The sequence below is a fragment of the Temnothorax longispinosus genome, chromosome 2 (assembly GCF_030848805.1).
Source record: "Temnothorax longispinosus isolate EJ_2023e chromosome 2, Tlon_JGU_v1, whole genome shotgun sequence".
In the NCBI taxonomy this organism is placed as follows: domain Eukaryota; kingdom Metazoa; phylum Arthropoda; class Insecta; order Hymenoptera; family Formicidae; genus Temnothorax; species Temnothorax longispinosus.
In genome coordinates this window covers 599,619-623,799 of record NC_092359.1, presented here as the reverse complement: position 1 = coordinate 623,799, position 24,181 = coordinate 599,619, and the positions used below count along the sequence as shown (strand labels likewise).

Sequence of the window (24,181 nt, the reverse complement as noted above, 5' to 3'; positions counted from 1 at the left end):
GGTAAAATCTGGCTCAGCTGATCGACTCGAAGCACTTGTGGCGTACGTACGTATGTACGCGGTGTTTATTAATGGCTGCGCGATTAAAACGGGTGGTTACGCGAGCATGCCGAACGAAAATAGACGTGAAGCAAAACGTGCAAACCTATATCCCCCTCTGTGTCCTCTCTGTCTGCGTTTTCCCCTGCGAAACTGACGCAAACTGCGTCAGCGCGTGCCAATTACTGTGCTGCACGTCGGAATTACGTTTCATAACGTATGTATTCTGTATGTTTTCAATTTATCAACCAGGAAGGGTGATATGTTTTTCGTTGCGAGAAAGAATAAACATGTGGACCTAGCCGAAAGAAAATAACCTGCGGTCTGTATGCACGTGCATTCCTCTTTGTTGAATGTCATAATATCGTATAAATATTTTTATCTCTATAGGACAGCTATTATAGATCAGTTATATCTATAACGATATATCATTGAAAATGAATTAGTTTTACATTTAATCTTCGAGCTTTAGTTCTCGAGCAAAAATAGATTTTTTTAATTTAAAAAGCATCCGGTAAAACATTTTCGAAGGAGATCACCTCGTCGCGTCTCGACAGATCGAGTCTATGACGCCTGAAGTGATGTCGTATTACGAAATATTACATTGTTTTGAGGAAGGAGCGTTAGAGGTGTGTTAATGTACAAAAAAATAAATACATCAGTCATTTCCGATATGACGCGATGTGCGAGCTCGCGCTCGTAACGCGCCCGTGTTGACATGTATTCCTGGTGCTCGTTAAAGTCACGCAGCTCTATTTTTACATTTGACCAAGCGACCATCAGCCTCGTTCCGCTACATTTTCCAGTGTCTCTCCGGCGCGCTTCCGGTGGCAACCGTACCGATTAAATCGCAGCTGTCCGCTCGGCAATCCGCGAATTACGTAGTTTTTTTTACGCAATGACAGATCTCTCTGCGCGAAAAACTAGCTTTAAAACGATCGGCGCGCGCTTCGGCACTCTAGTTTTATCCGATTATCGGCACGGCTTGACGCTACTGAGCTTAATTAGCTGAAATCCGGTCGCTGCCCTCTGATTCGCTTGTGATTGTGCGCCATTGTCCTCGATATTCCGCCTGTCTTCATTAAGAGAAAGGATCTACGTGTTGTTTTCAGACAATTCCAGTCTCAAGCTAAATATTGTTTGAATCAACGCGTCATCCAATATAATGAATTTTGCCGGATTTTTCTTGGATACAGTAATGAAGTAAACTTTGTGATATTAAAAGTTGATTTTATATTGAGTCAATTTGATTTTACGTTGGCGCATTAGCATGTCATGTTACGTTGACATTTAATTAAGCACATTCGTTTTACATAATGGTTCCTTCAGACTGTATCTGCATTGCGCATAGTTTATCGGGATCTGATAACTTATTGACCAGAATATTTGCTGCATTTCACAATTTCGAGACGTTCGTCACGTACTCTAAACTTCTCTGATAGCTGGGGAAAGGGAATTGGAAACGGGGATGAAAAGTCTAAAGCGGAAACTCAGTGGTTTCGCATTAATAAAAGACCGGACAAACTTGGGTGAGGGAAAGGAGGATGCATGGCATAAGAGCGGAGAACTGATCCGGGTTTAACGAGCCTGTCCCTCTTCGGTTCCTCGAAATCGACGTCGCGAAAGTTTTATCCCTTCGTCGAAAGCCACTCTTCGGACTTCCGTATAGAGAAACCCGAGACTCTCAAGTCCGGAAAGACATCTCCGCACTGCCGCTTCTACCGTTGTATATCCGGTTTCAACGAAAAATTCGATTTGGGCTCTTTTCTTCGGAATCACCAGCATCGACAATGTTATTGCCAGGCATGGCAAATTTGTTACTCCTGTGTCAGGATAAATCGGAGATTAAGCAATCCCGGCAGAGGGGATGGGATGGGAGAAATTCGCTTTGATAGAATGCAGGTATGATGCGATAAGAAGCGAAGAACGCGGCAGAAAGCAATTTTAAATTTACGCGGATTACTTCGGCGAATAAAATTTGCGCAACTTTTTTATTTCTCTCGAGAAGTATATCCCATGTACTTCCCTTTATATTATAAATAATGTACCTGGTAAATAGCATAATAATCTTTTATGTTTTATACAAATCGGGATAATGATGTATTTTTTTGGAATTCATGAGAGTTCAAAGGAAATTATTTACCATTTGCAAATTTCTTTGCGCTTAAAAATTTCACGATGGATTGAGATCTCTTAAAGTAACGGTTTTTATTAAAAGATCGCCAAGAAGAAATTCTTTCCAGAGAATTAATAATCTAGAATCAACTAGTTTAATTAAAATAAACAATTATTTGTCTCAAAATAAGTACGTTGAGTTAATTACATTATTGTTTCTAATGCGAAACTAAAACTAACATGCAATATTATGAATTTGTCATTGAAATAAATACAGTTCAATCGCATTGACACCTAATTTGTATTAATATCTACGAATGAATTAAAATTCTTATCAACACAGGCTATCAATTATCTGTCTCGTAAAACGCACAGTAAACGCTATTCATCGTTCGATCTATAATTCTTGCACTTTATTCGTTTACTTTTTAGTACTACTTCTTTTTCCACGCCTATAAAGAACCGGCTACCTATAATTCCGTAAACGAGTTCATTTTACCATTAACTAACTTTACTCTCGAGCGAATTCGAGCGGTCTTTTTTTCTCCGAGTTTTCAGGCAGTTTCTTTTTTTACAAACAGAATGTTTGCGCAACGATGCAACGAGCTAACTAGATACCTTTCAGATGGTAAAAAGGGTTTGAAAAGTAGGATGTCGCACGGCTATGGAAAACGGAAATAAAAGATATTCCCCGCGTATTGTAAAATATTACTGACAACATTCGCGAGCGTTGTATTTTTCTTTCAGCCTCATTATGCTCGAAAAACTTTCTCGACGCATGTTGCATTTCGCATCAATTTACGCAAAGATAATGCTATACAAAAAATTTTATTTCCTTTTCTTGCCGATTATAAACCAAGTATGTAAGAAATCACTTATGGAGAAAATAATTAAAGCAATAATTTATCGGTTCAAATTTATCTGTAAGAGCTCTTTTGACTTGTTTGGCTTCGTTGAAACTTCTCCAATTAATATAATGAGATGCTGCAGCGACTTCGTTCAATTTTAATCACGTATAAAATATAAATCATCTCTGCGTCAATTTTTACATTGATATTACTTTATAATCTCTTGCAAATTCGCTAAAATAGCACGTCAGCGGGCTCATTCCGATATAGAGGCTCACAATGACGTGTTTGGCGTGTTTTTAATTTTTTGCCGCGCATTATGATCGATGCGAGCTCGCGCGATGTTACTAATTCTATTATATTTCCAATATGGCCATAGTACCTCATAAGACTACATATTTCAACGTTCAAACTTGGAAGTTGTAATTGCAGTTCGTGGAAATTACTTGCAGTCATAAATATGACTTGCCAGAATGTAGCGAGTTGCGCCGTATTAGCTATGCAGCATTTACCGGGTAAAACTTCGACCGATTATCACTGCAGGATGAGAATTACTGTTCTCAAATTCACCACAAATCTTTCACAAAAGTCTTAAAATCTTTCTTCTATCATACGTAGTGCATCTTGTTATTTACGAAAGGATGAATTATATTGGGAAAAAAATTTAATTATCTTATATCCATTTATTTTTTACCATTTATAAACGTACTGTATAAAAGTAAATATGTTTATATAGCTTTCAAAATTACATGCAATAAAAATTCAATTTAATTTGCGAAAAAGGGCTTTCAATAAAAACAATTTTTTAATACTATTTTTGTTTTAAAAATAATTTTAGATGATTAATTTATAGCACGTTTATAAAGTCACTTTAACACAACTTTAAATTTTGACATAATAGAACAGGTTATTGTGCCTTTGTGGGCGCACTTTGTCAGCTCTGATCGTTACACTGTTGCAATGTCGTTATATACATATTATACGATTTATCAATTCTTGACGAGCTATTTATGGCCGTTGTTTGTCATTTGTGACATGCACATCATAAAGTGATCTGTCGCATGAAGCACAAACGCTGTGCAGTCAACTACAACGAAGGAAGAGAGAGAATTCATATTTGCGGCTCAAGTACCGCTTGTAATCATTGAAACTCTAATTGGCCTGCACGGATTAACGTTAACAAACCAGTCGTTTTTAAAAAAGTAAGATGAGAGAAGCATGTTTATCACTTTCATAATAGCGTTTGCAAAATAAGAGACCCTAAAAGCAAAGCATATTATCCTAATACAGTCATTCGCTAATCTACGTGAAATTTTCGCAAAATTCGAGAGAAAATAGAGATCGTAAAACGCGTGATATGCTAAAGTTATTCTCGCCGACAAGCGAAAGCGCGGAACAAGCCATCATCGAAGATGCGCGATAGTTCGAATGAATCGTAAACGTGTCATGGCAAAACGGGACAGTAGTAAATTTCGGCCTTTGCGCGATCGTGAAAGTGAAGGTTATCTAAACGTCTTCGGCGAAAATCCTCGCTACTAAACTACAATTACCGTATATTCAATTTTGATGCGAAGTCGTTCAATATCGATGAAGGGCCATTATATTAGATTATAAGGAACTTTTTTAACGAGTAGATTATATCTTTATAGTAGACCATAAAAATAAAAACCAACGTTTTGAAACAAAATTTTATTATTTTACAATTTTGCTTTTTCGTTTATTAATAAAAGTTGTCTGAAATGCATTGTACATGAGTCAGATGAACTAATATATGGTGATGAGAGCTTTAATATTAAGTAGATCAAAGTGATCAGTTTGGTCGTAAATTTTACATGTACCCTTTGTCATATTATTAAACTCTAATATGCTATTGGTAGTGATTTTGTGGTTAACTTGGATATTAATTTGGTAGTAATGAATAGTGAACGTGTGAATTATTCGATTCGGTTACCTATATTGCATTAGAACATCGGTCAGGGGATAATAATCCGTAAAATTTCAAGAATCTAATAGACAAAATAAACGCATATACTTATTATTAATTTATTATTAATATCGAAATGTTTCCAACTCGATGATACCTACATGAAATATTGATTGCGCATCGATTTAACAAGATTCAACATTTTCATATTTATTAACGTACCCTACGTGCGGGCACAAAGCAGTGTAATTAATTAACGCCAAGTGCGCGTGTATAGCGTCCATAACGATATAAATGTTTATGACAGATATGCCGTGGGCCTCGAATCGAGGAGGACCTAAACAGCGTGCGATTAATTAAATTGTCGCTGCGGGCCGATCATTTTTATGTTGTGTCAAACCGTATCGCAATATACACACACAAGCAAAAGGAGTTCGATCAGAATAAAGTGCAAAGCATCTCAACGTCACACGTCGCGGCCGTTGCAAAAATCAATCGGAATTATTTAGCTGCAATTTTCGACTTTCAATGTCGGGATGTGCGCGACTGACTACTTTTCGACGGGAAGATCCTTGAACAACCCGGTAGAGGCGCAGCGGGGATTTAATCCATCTATCAAAAGCTTTAACGAGCAATCGAGAGGGGGACTTCGTCGTCCCCGGTCGTAATTAACTCACGGATTGGTAGCTTTCCATCCGAGAAACACATCGCTGCCGCGCCGTCGTTTTCCTCGCAATAATTGTGCCGCTATGGTTAATTCGTCTCCGAGGGCGGAGAATCGTTCTCCCGAGACAAGATTGACGTTCGCGCTCACTTGGAAACTTCAATTAATACGATTTTGCACGAGTAGTCGCGCAATATGGAATATATATCGGTGGGTGTTGCTGATGGCATCATACGCAATACGAAACAACTCCAAGTGATTGCTACGTTCGTGCACACAAAAATTTACGGCACGTAACGCTCGAAGGGAGATTGCGCGATTGTAGCTGCATGAGTAAGTTCGTGGAATGCTTCGGGATTAGTAAATAAATCGGATTTCTGATAAAATATTAGAATAGCAATAGCTACGTGATATACATCGGTACCGGAACATATCAGCGTGCTTTTGCGTTGCTTTTTGCACTCGTGTTCGTGTTTTACTGCTCGTTCGGTAGGGCACATATGTATGTACGTACATAACAGGCACGTAGAGAGTAGTACTTTTAGCATGCATTTAAGGTGGCCTTTTAACTGACCGCAAATAGACGACGGTCCAGTGGGAAACGAATTTGCTTCGACGCCGCTGCCTGTATTTCTCGTTCAATTTCAAGAGAAGGCACGTGGGAACTTGTACACTCTATAGAAAGTGTGTGTCGAGCCTTGAGCGAAAAAGCCTCTCTACCTGCGAAGATCCTTCTGTTCGAGAGGAATTGAGATATCCGTAGAAAATGGATTTATGCTATGCACGCTTTTTCTTCTATCTTTAAGTGTCTTTAATATATATTTATGATATTTAAGTAAAACGAAAATGGAAAGTAGATAATTTTTTTTAGATATCTGCAGCGATTAGACTTAAATTAAGTTTTCACAAATGGAAGATTGATCACGTAGTAATAAAGAAAAAAAATTGTATGCTTTTTTTTACAGAAGTTCTTAAAACTCGTTAATTTTCGATAACAGTTATTTTATTAAATTTTTATTAATAGAGAAATTTATATCGAATCTTTGGTTCTAGTTTATCGTATATAAAATCTCGCGCTGTGTGACACGACCTCCAACGATGATTCCATCACCTGTTATCTTCGCGATATCATCGCGTACACAAGGCTTGCAAAAAGTAGTTTTACATGAAATTAATGTCTTCTTGATTATGCACATCCTTTTTACTGGTATGTGACGTAGACAATCATCCACATCCACGCGAAGAGATAGCATAGCGAGTTGATTTACGGAGACTGCCGTGTTCGATTAACGCGCTCAGCTGGAGCGTCATTTTACTCATTTTTAATGTCGTCGCCAGTGTTATCGTTTATGGGAGGTATATTATATTATGTTTAAGCGGGAGAAGTGACGACGGCCGTTTAGACGGCAATCGATTTTCGATGCACTATACCTTCTTTGAGTCCCGATACCCACGCCTATCTAGCTTTTAATGCCTCGGTCCTTCTCGACAAAGCCGAGCTTAATCCGACTATTAGATACTTAGAGAAACTGTCGGCTTCCCTCGAGCGGAAGTCAACCAGGCGATCGATAGATTTAGCTCTTTGCCATTCCTTCTTCCACAAGCTTTTCTGCTCTCTCCCTTTTTCTTTTGCCGGAGTTTCGTAATTGGCACATGTTTTAAGGCGGATCGACTGCTTTCTATAGTGGTTTGTTTTAAAAACAAAAGCGCTTTTCGCAATACGAATGGGACTCTTTTCTAATTTCCGCCAGGTACTTTCCGCTCGTAAGAAGACTTCCCCATCTCAAATCCGATGTCGACGACTAATTGGAAAGTTTGATACGGCAATCGTATGTTCCGCATCGTGAACAGTTTCGTATTGTCAACATTTTAGGGAGAACGAAAGATGTGTCGTAAGAATCTATAAGAAGGAATTTATATAGGAAATAAATGGAAATTTTATAGCGTTATTTTATTATATAGGTATGTATCTTGCGTTTCATATAATTTTTAATAGTTGAAACTATAATTTCATTAAGAACGGAATTATCTGATTTTCGTGTACACTCACGTAAATATTCAATTACAATTATGTTTACAATTCGAAATTAAAAATTAACGCGATCTCTCACTTTCTCTATTGTCGCTCTTGATACTTGTATTTGTCGCAATAACCGATTGAAAAAAATAAACTGAGAGATCAGTAGGCAGCGCTATTTAAACATGCAGAGAAATACATCAATAACTGAAGCGTCTAGACTAGCGCGTAAAAATATCCGCATCGAAAGAGCGCCTTGCATTCACGAATGGCATGAAAATTGCGAGTGCATCCGCGGGGAACGTATCCCGCGAATTCCTGTCATGTTATGCAACCGCTACAGTTCTATATCCTTCCTATGAACCTACCGGGGCAAGCTCAATGGAATCCCAACGATTTCGCCGGACGTCGTTGTACGATATAAACGACGAGCGGTTCACTCGTTCGTCGGGCAAATGCTAGAAAAATGCTATATCGAGAGAAAAAGAGAGAGAGAGAGAGAAAGAAAGAGAGAAGCGTATAATTTTTCAAGCATCCCGCGCAATTGTGATCATCGATTTCCGATGACATTAGCCCGGCAACGTGATTTTTTAATTAAATCAATCGCGTCATCGCGTCTGAAATACGTGTTGTGCGCTTGAAGAAAAAAAATAATGAAAAAAGAGGAGAAAGAAGAAAGAGGTGGATCCCATCCGCTGATGGCTTGTTGGCGGACCAAAAATAAAACAGAAATTCGTAAGCAGAAATAAAATTCGCTCGCGGCTGTCCGAGCTGCAGCGTTGTGTCACTTCCAGAAGAAAAAGAAGCGAACATGAAAAAGTTGTGCCTAGAAAAAAGCATAATACAATTTTTTATAAAAGTTATAACGGAACGCGTAGTGATCTGTAACGTATTAAATAACCATGCATACTACATAGTATAGATTAACATCGATTTCAAATACTTGCGTTTTTACAAATCAAACTTGAAAACAAAAATAGAGAATAATATATATGTCTTGATATATAGTAGCAAAATATTTTATCCTTGCGTTTATAATTTATAAAAAAATTATAAATTCCTAAAATGTCTAGAATTAGGCGATAATTTTATCACTTTTATTTAATACTGAAAAAAAAGATTACTACGAAGAAAATATGACAAGCGGAAAATAAGTTTTATTCAAAGGCCGATGTTGTTGAAACTTGTTAAGGCTTGCATTAAATCATGCTTAATGACTTAACCAGTATTAATACATAATTATATGTCTATAGGTCGTGCACAACTAGAGTTGTCGTTGTTGAGTTTGCCATATGGTTTGATTTGAAGTAATGCGCAAAAACAGTTATTGCGATTCATGTAATAAAATAGATTAATGTAACTTGCAGCATATTTGCTTGCCAGTTTAATAAACCCTTGAAAAATATATCAGAACTCACAAATAGCGCAATTGAAGTTACGTTATCGAGGACATCACACGTCTTTATTCGAGTCTTAGTAATGTTTCAGAGAGAGATTATTTTTACATGCTTGGAGATCGTAAAGAAATTCGATTTTCAAAGAAATTTTCATCGCCCCACTTTTTTGCAAAAATATTTTATGAATATATTCTATTCATTATTTATCTTCAAAGTATAATTTATTTACTATTACAAAATATATCTTTTATTATGAAGCTATTTCTGATTATATCGATATTAAATATGTATACAATTAAACACATAAAACCTATAAAATATTGTAATAATAGAACAATATTGTTAATTAAGTTAACAGAAGTGAGACCGCGTTCGCTAAACTTAGGAATTATAACAACTTTATAACTAAGTATGCCATGAAACAAATATTGAAGCTCCAATAATTTCACCGCATTAGCGAAAAGTTGTCTGTCCGCGCGCCGCGTATACCACTGCGGCGAAGCTTCTTTTCATAAAATAAAATTCAGTTTGTATTTAAGTCGCTCGGTTATATTTATTCGGGCGCGTGGCAGCGACACGGAGTATATTTTTAACGTGCTGGACACACTTTCGACGGGCGCGTTAAAGCCGCTCGCTTATATGCGTTATATGCGCATTCTATTTTTAATTGCAACGTCGCGGACCGATTACGACACACCTCGTGATTTATACGCGCGTTCGCGCCACACGCACACGCACACGCCTATCCCCCGAAGGCTGGCTTCAAACCAGCCCTGATTGCGCAACGTTCCACCGCAAGCACGAGGTAATTCGAATTCTTTTCCCAATTACCGAAGCTTTAGATCCCGCGGGCGATTAAGCGCCTCGATGCTCTTATCGCGTGACTCCGTGGCACTCTTGCATGAGGCGAGGGTGAAGGGAACGGACGGCCGGCAATCTCGATGGAATAAGAATGGAAAGCTGTACAAGCACGAGATATATGCTTTCCTGTATAGAACTTTCGATCTTTAACCGTAGGGCGCAGACTGGGGCTGCGACGGAATGACCCGGTTGCTTAAGCGAGTCCGCGCAGATTTTAGTCGGGGGCTATTATTATCCCCTTATCGGTTTTTAACAAACTTTGCGGTACGTGATAATTACACCGACTGAATCGCCAATCCAGTAACGCGATGCGAAATGCTAATGCCCTTCGAAAGTATAATTTTATTCGTTAGAGATTGCAAACAACTTTAAACGTGAAATTATAAATTAAACAATTAAAAGGGAAGAATTAGGCAAGTTTATATCTCATCTGAGAATTTCGACCGTGATCAAATATCGTTCACGAGAGATGTCTCAGCGTATTCATCATATAATGATCAATGATGTTGCAGTCTTGCAGTACTCGTTTGAAATGTGTAAAAGGTCTGTCGCGTAGAAAGATATATATGTCCTTTGTGAACTATATTATCGTGTGCAAGGAAAATCAAAATCAGACTGTGCGTTCACAATTTTCCTGTCGAAATCATCGTCGCGAAATATGAGGTTTATCACGTGCAGATCGCACAGTCACACATACTGTGTACAAGGTGATATGTTGCCGGAAAGTATCGACGAAAATCGATAAAAGATCTATCTTCTCGCGATTTGCTGAAGAACCTATTTTTTAAATTTACAAATTAATGTGTTATAAATTAATATTTCCATTATGATTAAATGCATTATATCAATTAAACGTATCGTAGAATGATAATGTTGAGAATTTATCCCACTACAATTCAATTCATCTCATATTCCTTTACTCATAATCTTTAACTCTCAACCTCTTATCGAGGTATACCTGTGTGAGGATGAGAGTTGGGATCGAATCCGACTCGCCGACTACAAATCGACCACTCTCACACGAAGCCACGCGTCATCCTGATATCGATTTGTATTAAACTGAAATTTTTAATGAAAACGATTAACTATGAGCTTTTATTTTATTGCGTACGAAATATATAAAATATGGCATTAATTTATGACATTTATAACAACGATGAGTATAATTACGTGGATTTATACATTATTAGAATAAATTGTTAATGAGAGCAATGTTGTTAATTCACAATATAAAATACAAGAACCAAATATCATTTCTACATGTATTTATATAATCCGACGATATTAATATCGATCAGTTGTCAATTATCTTATAAAATATTTGTAATAATTGTGAGACTTCAGCGTTGAATGATAAACTATAATTATCACATACACTCCACACAGTCCACACTCTCTTTACGTGCTTTCGTTATTAGCTTTTTTTCGAATTTGAATTACGATAATTTGATTTCTCTGGACATTTAGACGGAAAGCCGCGACGAGAAACGTTTCAGACGGGCGGCCTACGCACAGAGCATTGTAGAAATCTGCGTATTGAAAGTGTGAAAATTGAATTCTTGCGAGCGCAAGAGCGAATTGCGCCGCTCTGGCAGACTGCCACTTTATTTTCTCGCCCGAATGAGAACCGTGTTCATTCGTTTCGCGTCGCCGTATGCAAACGCGGCGGAGCGTGGAACTACTCCTAAAAGGCGCGACGAACCCTTCCACGAGAAGGTCGTAAGGTCGACCCATGAATTTTTACTGCACGATGGTACTATTAATTTACGGAAAGTGTTCGCGCGTCTCATAGTGATTCGCGAGAAACTCAGTTTTTGTATGCACATGGTCTACTTTTACAATTTGGTTTAATTTATCTTTTGCGATTTAATTATTTCCGCGCGCACATCGCGTTATGTAGACGCATACAGGTCTTAGAATCGTGTATATCATGATTTATACCTGGTATTATACTGTCAGATCGTAACATTCCTCGCGCTAGTCACGTTGAGTAATAGCAGGAATATACATGTATATACGTTTTGAGAGAGGCTAATCTTATACTCGCTTACAAATTTTCTTGATGTAATAATGATTTTCTTATATAAAAGATTAATTGATGTAATTTACTTCTGGGAAAGGGCGTCACTATCGACACAGAATATAGACTAACGAAAGCACCTAACGCAAATATCGACGGGGTATGGTTGGTCAACATCGAACAATCGTTGCTGAAGCAAGCGTCGCGCAATCCGATGTTTGTTTTACGTTTGTTTTTAATCGATAAACCTGTTCGCTTCGCGTATAGTCCATTCATTCCGTAAACATCAAAATATCGCGCCCGTCGAACTTGACGTCTGACGCACGCGCTGCGTCAGATAGAATTCGAATCGCGCCAGCCGAAAGTCCAGCTTTGGCTTTCATTCCCTTTTTTGTTTCCCGGATCGAGTGGTCTCCCAGGTGGATCGTTGTTTATCAATCAGCTACATTGTGATCCACTTTCTGTGTTATTTTGTCCCTTGTCGAGCAACATTCGGCACGCATAAGAATTCTGCGGAATTGATGTCAATCGATCGATCCTTATACGTATATATAATCATGCGCGATATACGAATTTTCTTTCATGTAATAAAATTTAACAACGCGTACTATACGAAAGAAATGTAATCGTGATTCCTTTGCATTCAAGAAGCCTACTGGAGAAATAAAATATAGAGAACAGACCGTTATTTTCGTCCAAATTATCGGTTCGAATATTTATTAATAAGTATTGATAAGTTTTAAAATTATTAAAAAGATTTGAGAATATTTGCAAAAAGGAAATTGTCGACTCGCCAAGTAACAGTCGCCTAGCAACAAAATGTCACATGATTCATCGACAAATAGATAAAAACGGATTTGATGGTGCAAACGCCGGTCACCTTTTTCCAAATTCAACCCCCTTTCAAATTCACCTCGTTAATTGTACGTGTACGCGACGTGTAGTCGTTTTCACGGCGCTCGTTTCCGAGGTAATTCGGTTTAGCTACGTGCAAATGAAAATAAAGGAGAGACCTGTGCACCAGGCGTAGCAGCGAGACAGGTAGCAGTTGGCAAACGAAAAAACGAGGCGACGGGGAGCAAGGCGGAAAAGCGAATAAAGCGCGCGAGAAACGATCGTACTGTTTCACGAATGTAGCACTATTCTATGCACACTTTTCTGCGAAGTGAGTTCCAAGGGGTTACTGAAGCTTACGGGATGCGAATTTCGATGGTATCAAGGGATTTCGAAGGGCTAAACAGGGAATCGTTGGAAAAAAGTGAGGTTTTCGACATCGAAATAGTTGTATCAATGCAAAAAATAGAATGGAATATATAATACTAGTGCAACATATATTTCTAAATAATACATGAAATTTAGCTTAAATTTAATTTGCGTTATTTTTACAATGATTATACAATGATTATATATGGATTCTTTTATAATTAATTATACATTTTTATGTATGACATACTTTTGGACATATGAAATACTTTAAATGACATATTACTTTGTGATAAAAGAAAATCTTCTTCAATATCACTTTTCTATGAGTTTCCTAGATCATTTTAAAATCCTTATATAGGGACATATACACTTTTTATTCATTTTGTCTTTGTAGCTCGCTGCGACGTGAGTTTAAAAGAGTAAAGTAAGGTGCCATTTGTGAATTAATGTTCATCGGAAAATAAAATGTAATTGTATCGAGCGACAGTTTTTCCATTATCGATAATATGTATAACTATGCGTTCTATAAATTTACGCGATTATCTCCGTGCTTGAGAACTAGAAATGTAAGCCAATTGAACGCGATATTATTATTGACAAGTAAAAAGGGGTGTTTAGTTTAAATATCAGCGCAACCCGGAAAAGACCTTATCTTGAATGTATCGAGACAGCGTTATTATATTTTTTTCGGAGTCGAATTTGCGCGCGACGGGTTAGACGGCGCGATGACGGCAGGGCGAACGAATCGTGCTGGATGCATCGTGGATTTTGTTTCTGCAGGCGATGCACATCGCGCATTCCTCGTGCGTTACCAGGGCTGCGTGACGCATTCACCAAAATACTCACGCAAGTCTTCAGGCTCGTCCATTCAATTCCTCGCACACGCACATGCGTCATGCGAGGCTCGCGCACACATTCATTCATTCATCGCCTCGATAATACTTTGGTGGTAACGCACGCATGGCGAAATCTGATCGCGATCGACGCCTATCGACGCCTATCGACGCGCGTCGATAGCGCACGCACCGCGAGTCCGCGAGTGGAAGTGCGCTCAAGCGCGACAGGTTGTCTCGCGCGAACGGAAGCTGCACCGCGATAAGTTGATTTATGAACGATCGAGTGCAATCGCGCCAGCTTGTTTTTTATCACGCAACTACGTTCCTCGTGAACGTAAGTATGCTTATTTACTTATCGTGTCGTTTTTACACAAACCTGACGTCTTTATTTCAACGTGCGAACTCAGCTCGCGGATTGGGTATAAGAATGAAGTGGAGTGACATTGAGATGATTTATCGCTTACGTTTCAAGCATTTTTCTCGGAGAAAAGACGTCGCGAGCTATGTCTTCCTGAATTGTGTCGACGGCTCTGCAACATTTGATTCTGTGTTGAACTATCGAGAGGATGTTCCAATCGAACAGGTATAGCCTCCGTCATTGATATAAATAGATCGCTAGTAAGTCAATTCGTTTTTCTTCTTGTTTTTGTTTGAGCGATTTTTATTTCGGTCGATTCGGCGAGTGCCCGTTGAACTCTCCTGAGTACACTTTCTGCGGGGAATAGTGTTTTGTCAGTAATTGCGCTGATCGATGTGCCGTGCAATATTGATGATTCAGGGTTGTTCTTTGTTTAAGAGTTAATTTACGGAGCAGAACTAGATCGTTCGAGGCGTGCGGCCGCGAGGAAATATGGCAATCGAACAGGTTGGCGCGATTAAAATAGAACGGGGACAACCATCACGAACGAGGTTTGTCGATGCCTATTGCCCGAGATGAGATTGGGAATCGTGCGCAGTTATATTTTTGGCACAACTCGGCTAATAATATTTAAGATCCGAAGATTACGACGCGCAGCTTTCAGATGATGAGAAATAATATTCGATAATGCGATCAAATATTTTGCTCGGATCAGTTATGCATTGCTACTTGGAGTTCAGGAGCGTTAATAAAACGATAAGTCTCGCTATAATTAGCTGAATGAAATAGATAAAATGAAATAATGAAGTAGCTTATGCTACCTCGGAGAAACTCGGGGGGATCTTCACGAGGGATTAGGCACGTCCCAAAGATTTGTACCTGCGAATCTCCGCTGTCTTAAAGTAGCTAATCTACCAAAATATTTTCACCAGTCGCAGCCTTGGCACAGTGCTTCTCACTAAAGGCGAGCTATTCGTGCAGCCTGCAGTTTCCTTCGCAAAACTCAAAGAATTCCAATACTTGCGGTGCTGACCGAATTGAATCGCAACCGTGATCTAAAGGACATTTCGTTTAAGCGATAAAATTCATTTTGTGCGCACATCGATACATTGCGGTGCACGAAAGCTACTAGCTGGCCGCGAAGCTAATCGCTTCAATTTCCTACCTCACGATAGAACTATATACTTGTCACTAGAACATGACCCGAGTAAGTCGCGTGAGTCTTTTCGGGAAGCGCGAACGATCTTCCGTCTCGTATGAAATCAAGACTGCGATCGTCAGTGAAGATCTACGAGAGGATCTTCTCGAAAACGAAGATCCTCTCGAACGCCAGCCACTGTCGTCGGTTATTTCTGCTGACAGATGATAAAGTTCACTCATTGTTCCGCGACAATGAAATGGAGACGTTGTTCATGGAAAGCGGAAGATGAAGTTGCCGAATTGAATCGCTTGCGATCGCAATGCGATTCAAGTACGTGTGCATATACGTACGCACATTCCGTTTTTAGAGAATTCTGTATTATCTTATAATCTATATTAACGTATAAGCAGGGTTCTCTCTGTTCACGTATTACTCACGTTATATATTATTTATTGTATTTAATCGTGAAATATATGTAAGGTATGATCGCTTGCATTTTATTAAATTTTGTTTATACAGACTTAACACTTAAGGTGAGATCAACAAGAGAGATACCCGTATCAATATTTTTCAATTTTCAATATCGATTGCTGCGCGCTATTATGTTATAACGTCTCGTTTTAAATGCTAATACGCGGCTAGAGCGCTTGTAAATACGGAGCGTCTCGATAATCGATGGTACGTTTATTGGTTGTGCCGATAATCCAGATTGCCCTTAATCCGTGTATTCGGATGTTCGGAAATACGCTCGCGAGAGGATCCCCGATTGTAAGCAATATTTTACTGTAATCGTGGTTATCTTCTGTCGTCTATTTTCAATCTAAAAACGCGGAGGCGTCCGCGGCTCAAAAATATAGAAAGGTCACGGAACCTTGTTATCTCTCGGATTAATTGCGTCCGCAAAGAACAGAAAATTGAATTTTAGTTTAATCGTCGATAAAGGTTAGCAAAAAAAGGGCGCTTATCGTCGCTATATCGCATAGCGGCATAACGAATTAATTCAAGCACTGCAACGTTGGAAATATGTATGAGATTAAATCTATCGTCCTGATTCTCTCTTCTTTCACATCACGCTGATACACATGGAGTATTTAAACTTCTACATTCGAATGGACGCTTTGTAACACAGAGAAGGAAAAAGCTCGTACTTAAATAAATTAAATTATTTAAAAAGACGAATTCAAATTTATGTTCCATTATCGTCTTCTCATTCAAAGATAAATGCTGACGGAATATAAGGACAAGGAATAAATAGCGCATTTGTTTGGATTATGCGACGTTATTAATCGATGTGCAAAGTTTATTACATTGGTTGCAAAGTGATTTAAGGAACAACGCTTCTTCAAATTTGTTCGTGCCAAAATTTGAGAGTCGCGATCTTCAAATATCTCCCATTCCGACGCACCAGGCCTAAAATTTATTGGCGCGAAGTATTTATTGTCTTTTCTCGCATATTTTTGCTCGTAGAAACAACTCGTTTATCTACATGCTTGCCAATCGAGTAAGCGCCATTTACGCGTAAGATTTTGCGTCGCGTTTGCTCATGCATCTGCGGATGCGAACGCACCCGTGCACGATAATATATCGTATAAATAAATCACGAGAACGATGACACCATTTATTGCGACGAGCTATGAATGTGGCGTCCGCGATGACTTACCTCAAACCTTTGCACATCACATATACATTTAATTTGTATTTAACATTCGCGGTTATCGTATTTGCGTAGTTGCACTAAACAATTGGCGCCTGTTCAAAATATTGCCATTCGCAATTCGCTATATGCATCGCCGGTGAAGAGTTTATCAAAAATTGCGAAAGTCAAAGGCGATAATCGGTAATTGATATTTTGTATAGTAATAGATTTTGCATTACAAATTTCTTCGCTGATTGATTTTCATATATCATTTTGCGATTTGGAAATCAACAGCGTAAAGTCGGAAGTTTGTCGAAAATTGACAGTTATTTGTATTTGTATACATGTGTTATATCTAACATGGGTAAACAAATTCTCTTTCTCTTTTTTTCCCGATATTTCTCACGCGCGTACGACCCAGGACGACCGTCCATTCGTCGAAATTTCGTCGTTACACGGTTCGCGATAGGCATCTGACATTCGTAAACAATCGTCGGCGCCAAAATTCACCGATGACTCGACGCATTTCGTCCCGCTCGGGCGCCTATACTAATCGGCTACGCAAATATACAAGAGCCACGCTCTTTCGTACCTCGTACGCTCGAAAGCCGACGTAATCTATGGGCTGGTAGGTATTTTAATTGACAGACTGACGGACTGACGGACTACCGCGGGTCGCGCACGCGCGTCGAGGCTACTCAAATCCTATCGAGTCTCGAGCACTTTCTTCCCGAATAAATGCTCGTGAATCAGCGCTCCGGCACGCGGCGGTGATGTCAATCTTTGCTCAGCTGACTGACGAGATTGGCCTCACCTTCCTCGCTGGCGCACACGGGACGATCTTTCCTCGGCCTCGCATTCTTTCGCGCCGGTGCGCGGTGTAAACGCTCGACTTCGCGCTTGCCAAGATATCGGTGAGGAGGCGCGGCGACGGTAAACGGTGCATCTCTTCTCTCACACACAACCACGCACGTACGCCATGCCGATGTTATCACGTCGCTCCGAATCTGTCCGTTGCGAAATCCTGAAGATTTATGGGTATCAACTACCGGCGTTAGTAGCGGTCTACTTTACTCGCAATGTTGATATTTTGCTGGAATATCACCGCGCTTGTATCGTTTTGAAGCGTGCGATGTATATTCTTCAGCAGCAGCGTTTCTCAACTTTTGTTTTAGAGAATATTTAACGTGTATTCATTTAAAAAATATGCGAGAAAATTATTTTACGCAGGAAATAAATAGTAATCTTATATGAATATAAATGTGAAATGTGATATATATGGCGCCGATAAAAACTTAACGTTCATTGTTGTGCCAAATATTTAGTTTATTGCGTATGTTTAATGCACTAAAAAAATTTTTTTTCATATTTAAAAAGCCTTACTTAAATTAAGTAAAGATATCTAATTCTAAATAAATATGTAATTATATTAAGTAAATATGTTGTTAAAAGTATTCAAGTATTAGTTAGTTAGGAGTTAGCTAGGAGTTAGTTAGGAGTATTCAAGGAGTATTTAAATATGAAAAAATTTTTTTTTCAGTGTGTGAAATCCGCGATAAAGAATCAGTATATGTTTCATTGCTAGAAAGATATATCTTCTGCTTGTAAGTTGCTCGTTTTAAAGTTGTACTAAACTTTCGTTTATTTCATTTTTCAGTGTATTATTATTCGCGCAAGCTGAGTTACATTTATGTGATATTTCCTTCCGTGATATTTCCGCCAGCATCCATTTCCGCCGAACGGCGACGCCAGACGGGCAAGAATTCGCGTTGCACTGTCGTGCGCGATTGTGTCTTCGTTTATCGAATAAATAAATTCGCCGGCAGCCCGGTATTTTTCTCGACGGTACGTGCAATACTCGTATATGTATGTACGTATAATACTACATATGTATATACGTATAGCCTCGTGCATCTAATGTATATCGCTTTGCCACCCCGTGACCGATGAATTCCAGCCGGCGGCGGCGGCTGAATCATCGAAATAAAATATCATCGATCGCCATTTGAACGTCGATCTCCATGACTCCATTAGCAAAGACGAGCCGTTTTATTTGAAAGTCGTGACGCATCGGCGATGAATTACACGCGCAAGTAGTGCGTTTATAGGAACGCGATAATACCGTGAACTTTTCGTCTGAATCTTAGTTTCGGTACGATCTCGATTGGCAAAATTCTCTAATTAATTTCAAATTTTCAATGCTATTTATATTATCTGTGTTACATACAACAGTATCATTTAACAAATTATAAATGGATAGTTTAAGTTAAGGATTTTAATCTTCCTCGTTTTTTTCGCTACCGTTCGCGTTTCAAAGTCGACCGAGTTGTTCCGTTCGCTCTCGTGCCCCGTATTTTTCTCTCCGACGCCGACGCGACGCGGCAACAAAGTATCGAAGTAATAAAGTTACGGCCACGTCGAGATTTAATGTCCCACGTTCGTCGCAGCGGCGTTTTCAGTTGCAAGCAATTGGCAACCGGTATTACACACGAGCGCAACGGCCGTTATCGCAGAATCGCTTGCGTAACGACGCTAAATCATTGCACGGCGATCGAATGCACGCACGGCAGACGGAAAAAACGTGGACGGGCGCGAAGAATAAAGCACCTCGTCCGCGGAGAGTGACTCGGGGGTTGGAAAGCGAGGGACGCTGCATTAATTCTAGCCGGCTCCGCTACCTAGACTACGATAAATCTCGATCTCGTTCTGCTCCGAGACGGAAATGCAGCCCACGTGTACCTACGTCGGCGTCGCTCGATTCGAACTCGCTCTGACTGCACTCGCGGCGATTTAACACGCGATATATTGTCCCTACGTGTTATTCTGTTACGCCAGTTACGCGGATATCCATAAGGTATACAGCGATGATAAATACGGTGTATCTATCTACGTGCAGCCAGTATCAATTGACATTAGAACACAAGGCAGAACAGCGCTTTATCTCGTTTGTAAAACTAGCCATTTTGAAGAGATAATTTTTAATATTTGTTCGTTACTCTATCTTGATGTTTCAATGTTGGAGCGGTGATAAATATAAAAAAAAGTTTTTTTGATGCTTGCTTCACGGGTCTTTGAATATGAATGCGTTTTGCGAAACGTAGATTTAAACCGCGATAAATCGGTGGCTTTTATAATTTTTCCAGCTTTGACAACCGCAGCCAGAATAATTAATCTAAATAACCAACAGCTACGCACACACGCTCGCGTTTACACACGCGTGGTGTCCCTTTAAACGTAAATTTATGAAGTGTCTCAAACAAAAACTATGTAAACACCTCACAAAACACAACTCTTTTGTACGAATAGGATACGCTTGGCAAGTTACTGTTTCGCGTGATATATTTTTTGTAAGAGCCTATTATACGTATAAACGACGCAGTTCCTGCGTAATTCCGTATGGGTAATATTCCGGTCGTGCACGCCGCTTTTTAATTATATCAACTTTAAAACGCCATTATGCGTCCCGAAAAACAACGGCTGTTTTAACAAGAATATGCTGTTCGCCTACTTTTTTCCGACGAAATGAATGCTGCCGAACGGATATAAATTTTACAGATTTATGCAAGAGAGAAATTAATTCTAGTATTTATTACGATGATTTCCGTCTCCTTTTTTTTACTCTGGAGAGAACCTGGAGAGAATCTTTACGTAACGCCTTTAAGTGGCTAACCTGCTGAAAACTCTTCAATCCTTTTATGAGCAGCGCTTGGACATCGCTATCGATAATAAATTCATCGCAATGCTACAGAATCTCGACAGGCAGTATAATATCGGGACGTTTGTTTTTTCTTGGCGAAAGTTCATCTTCTGCCGTAATTCATTATTAGTTTCCTATCGATGCCGCGAGTCAGAATAATTCGCGTTTTCGTCTAATCGACAGTTCGCGATCGAGCCATTCATTTAATTAAATCGCCGCGCCGTCGCGGTGGTTGCGCGTTTATCCCCACGGAAACTTAGGCAATTGGGGCGAAAAGTGCAAGGACAGATCGGAATACGATTAATAATTTATTCCAGGCACGTCGTTTGGCGAGTCGGCGACGCGGGGCGATCGTGAACAGGTGGGCGAGAGAAAAGAATCGAGACGGAACGGCGGCGGCTGGAAGGACGACGAGAGGTCCACAAGGAGCACCCGGATCGCCAGCTGGACAGGTAAGGGAGAACCTGTTGAATTAATGTCAACCCTCCGGCATTCCACGTCTACGTCTAATTTGTACCACGCGTATCCGATATAATAGTTATTATGAGACGTAAAATTATGAAAATTATTTGTTTATAGCAAATCAAATATCGTTATGAAATAGCAACCATACGAATTAAACGATTTTCCGAAAGTTTTCGATCATCGTTGATTTAACTCGTTTTAAAGTTACGCGCAAAACTTGAGAGAGCTCGAGTACGCGCGATATCGCCGCCATCTCAGCTCAACAAATTATGGCCGAATATTTTACTTTCTGATTGCTTATCCGCTCATTTATATATTAAGCACTTAGTGAAGTTATAATTTTTGCAAAATTCTAAATGCCCTGTTTCATATTTTGCAAAAGAAACAAAATGCATTTAGTATTGGACAATGGAAATTTAATTGTTATTTATCACATTTTGATACTCGCAACATTATGTAAACACATGGTTCAATTAGTTCATTAATAAACACAATAAATATTAATAATAGTATCGATGTGCTCGTTATTCGAACTGCTAATAATTTCAACGCAATGTAACCCGAACTGAATTTATTGATAAAAATCTGATCATTAGCGGGCCGTGTTATTTCAAATGCAAGCGCAAATAGTTGCACACATATTATTATTAATTGTAAACATTAACAAGTTATATTCCCGATATATCTTGTAGCAGAGTCTTGTCCGTAAGAAGTGGCTCCCTAAATTATTATAATGTTGCGAGTTTTAGTTATTCTACTTACATAGGATATACAAGGGTTCGATAACTGTACACACCCAGTTCGCATAAATCTGCTGCACTGACAGTGTAACCGATGCATTCTATGGTGAGATACGCGTTTGACGGCAGCTATTCTTACATCGTATACCACGGGTATTATCGACTTCGAAACAAGTTACTATTGTTCGCGTTTATATCAGGAGGGAAGCCATGTAGTTTGCGGCGTCCCGTAAAGTTCGTCGATAGTGTCTAAAATTTCGAAGACGGCCCCGCTCGCGGCTTCCCTAAAATAGCTGATTAAATTAATGAAGCAGAATATTCTGTTTTCCGTCGCCGTCGAACGACTGCACCTTCGCCGACGAAACTTGTTCGCGACTACGTACTCGTGAGCTGTACGCTCGTTGCTCGTTGCTCGCTAAGTCAAATAACAAATATTATTTCCGATACGAGATTATATCTCTACAATATTATTTTCAAGGAAATATTTACTCTTTCAGCAAAGCTCGTTTGTTTCTCTAAACATTTTACTTTTTTTTATCTTCAAAAACTTGTATTACCGTTTCATGTTATAAAAGTTTATAATATTTCAATTTGATTGGCAAATTGATTGGCAAATATTCAGACATCGATTAATTTCGAACGATATCTCTTTTAAAATCTTTTCTATTATTTCTCATGTACTACATCTGTCGCGCATCAATGAGTTTTACTCTGGGAAACCATCGTTTAAAGCGCGACGTTAATTCCCGATCAATTTCAATTACGAGCGGCAGACGCACGTTGATCGGCGGAAACGTCGTACGTGCGCGAGCAGCGTGATCGGCAGACACGGTAATTATGGAGGAAACACCCGTGAATATCATTTCGAGTCTGCCAGGATAATACGCATCGACGGCTGTTTTCGATCCGGCAATCATCATTTCATTGCGCATCATATTTGTCAAAATTAATAACTAATAATTATAAATTTTTCATCGATACACAAACAACACTTTTCGTTTCTTCATAATTGTCTTCTTCAAACATCTCGTCGCTTCAACTTGCCAATTTTTGACTGTCGTGTTAATCCACATTGCAATGTCAAATTTGAATTTACCAGCCGCTGAAGCGGATTGTACGAAACAGCACGAGGCTATTGTGTTGCAAGATACGAGAGCCATCATGGAACAAAATATATTTTATTTCCCAAAAGAATATTATTTGCGAATTTATCGCGTGCGGCCGACAACTTTTACGACGCTATTGGCCCGGAAACGTTCAAGCGAGACGTTTCGTGGGTGTCCCACGTTTGCCGCGGATTATCCAATTACGTTATCTGCTCGCCCAAACTCACTCACTCTCTCTCTCTCTCTCTCTCTCTCTCTCTCTCTCTCTCTCTCTCTCTCTCTCGGCTAGATCGAGATTTTTCGATGTACTCTGCATATATTTCTCTTATATATTTGTTTTTTTACTTTTCCCTCACTCGGCATCACACTTTCGCCCCCGCGAGATAAGCGCTATCTTTTTGAGTGCTCGGAATGCTGATATGTACCTCCGCGGCTCAGCGCGATGGAATGCAACCTTATCGTCGTGCCAACTAACAAATATTCCGCGCGCGGCTAATGCGTATAGTCCCAACGCACACACACATTCGGGGAAGAGAAATAGAGAGATAGAGAGCGAGGAATAGCGGGAGAGATTGCTCGCTAAAACTCCACCGTGCAAATATTTACCAAAATGTTATACATTATTCTTTCCCTCCGCTTCGTCCAGCATTTGACATACAATAGTCTCGGCAAATGGATTCCCCGACTGCGTTATGAAAACACGCGAGAGCATGGGAAGCGGAATGAAGAGACGAGTCGAGAAAGAGAAAACCATAACGTCGACTCTGTAGTACCTCTTTATTAAACCTGGGGACATGTTCGATTATTGGAGAATGCCCTGCTTTTTTTCGGGGCGCTGTGCAAGTGGTTGCAAATTGTTGACGTTTGTGTAAACAGGGATATGACGACGTTATTATTGTTATGGCGCAAACTGTGTTTGTTGTTCGACACAGAATTTTAGATAAAAATATCACGAGAAAAAATGTATCCCGTGTTTCTTAACAAATCTATTTAAACAGTCGCTATAACCGTAATAATATAGATTTTGTATTAAATTTAAATTGATTCTCAATTAAGATTATGATCTGAAATTCGATTGATAATGGTTAATTTTTATTTTCATATTTTTTTT

General features: G+C 39.3%; 1 protein-coding gene across 4 annotated transcripts in view; it reads left to right on the top strand.

Moving 5' to 3' along the window:
* Cmpy (crimpy) overlaps positions 1-24,181 on the top strand; it is a 256,147-nt gene that overhangs the window by 127,953 nt on the left and 104,013 nt on the right. For all 4 annotated transcript variants that reach the window (XM_071797837.1, XM_071797836.1, XM_071797835.1 and 1 more), the window contains exon 6: positions 21,077-21,211. In XM_071797837.1, the coding sequence (XP_071653938.1) occupies positions 21,077-21,211 (135 nt within the window). The remainder of the gene's footprint in view (positions 1-21,076; positions 21,212-24,181) is intronic.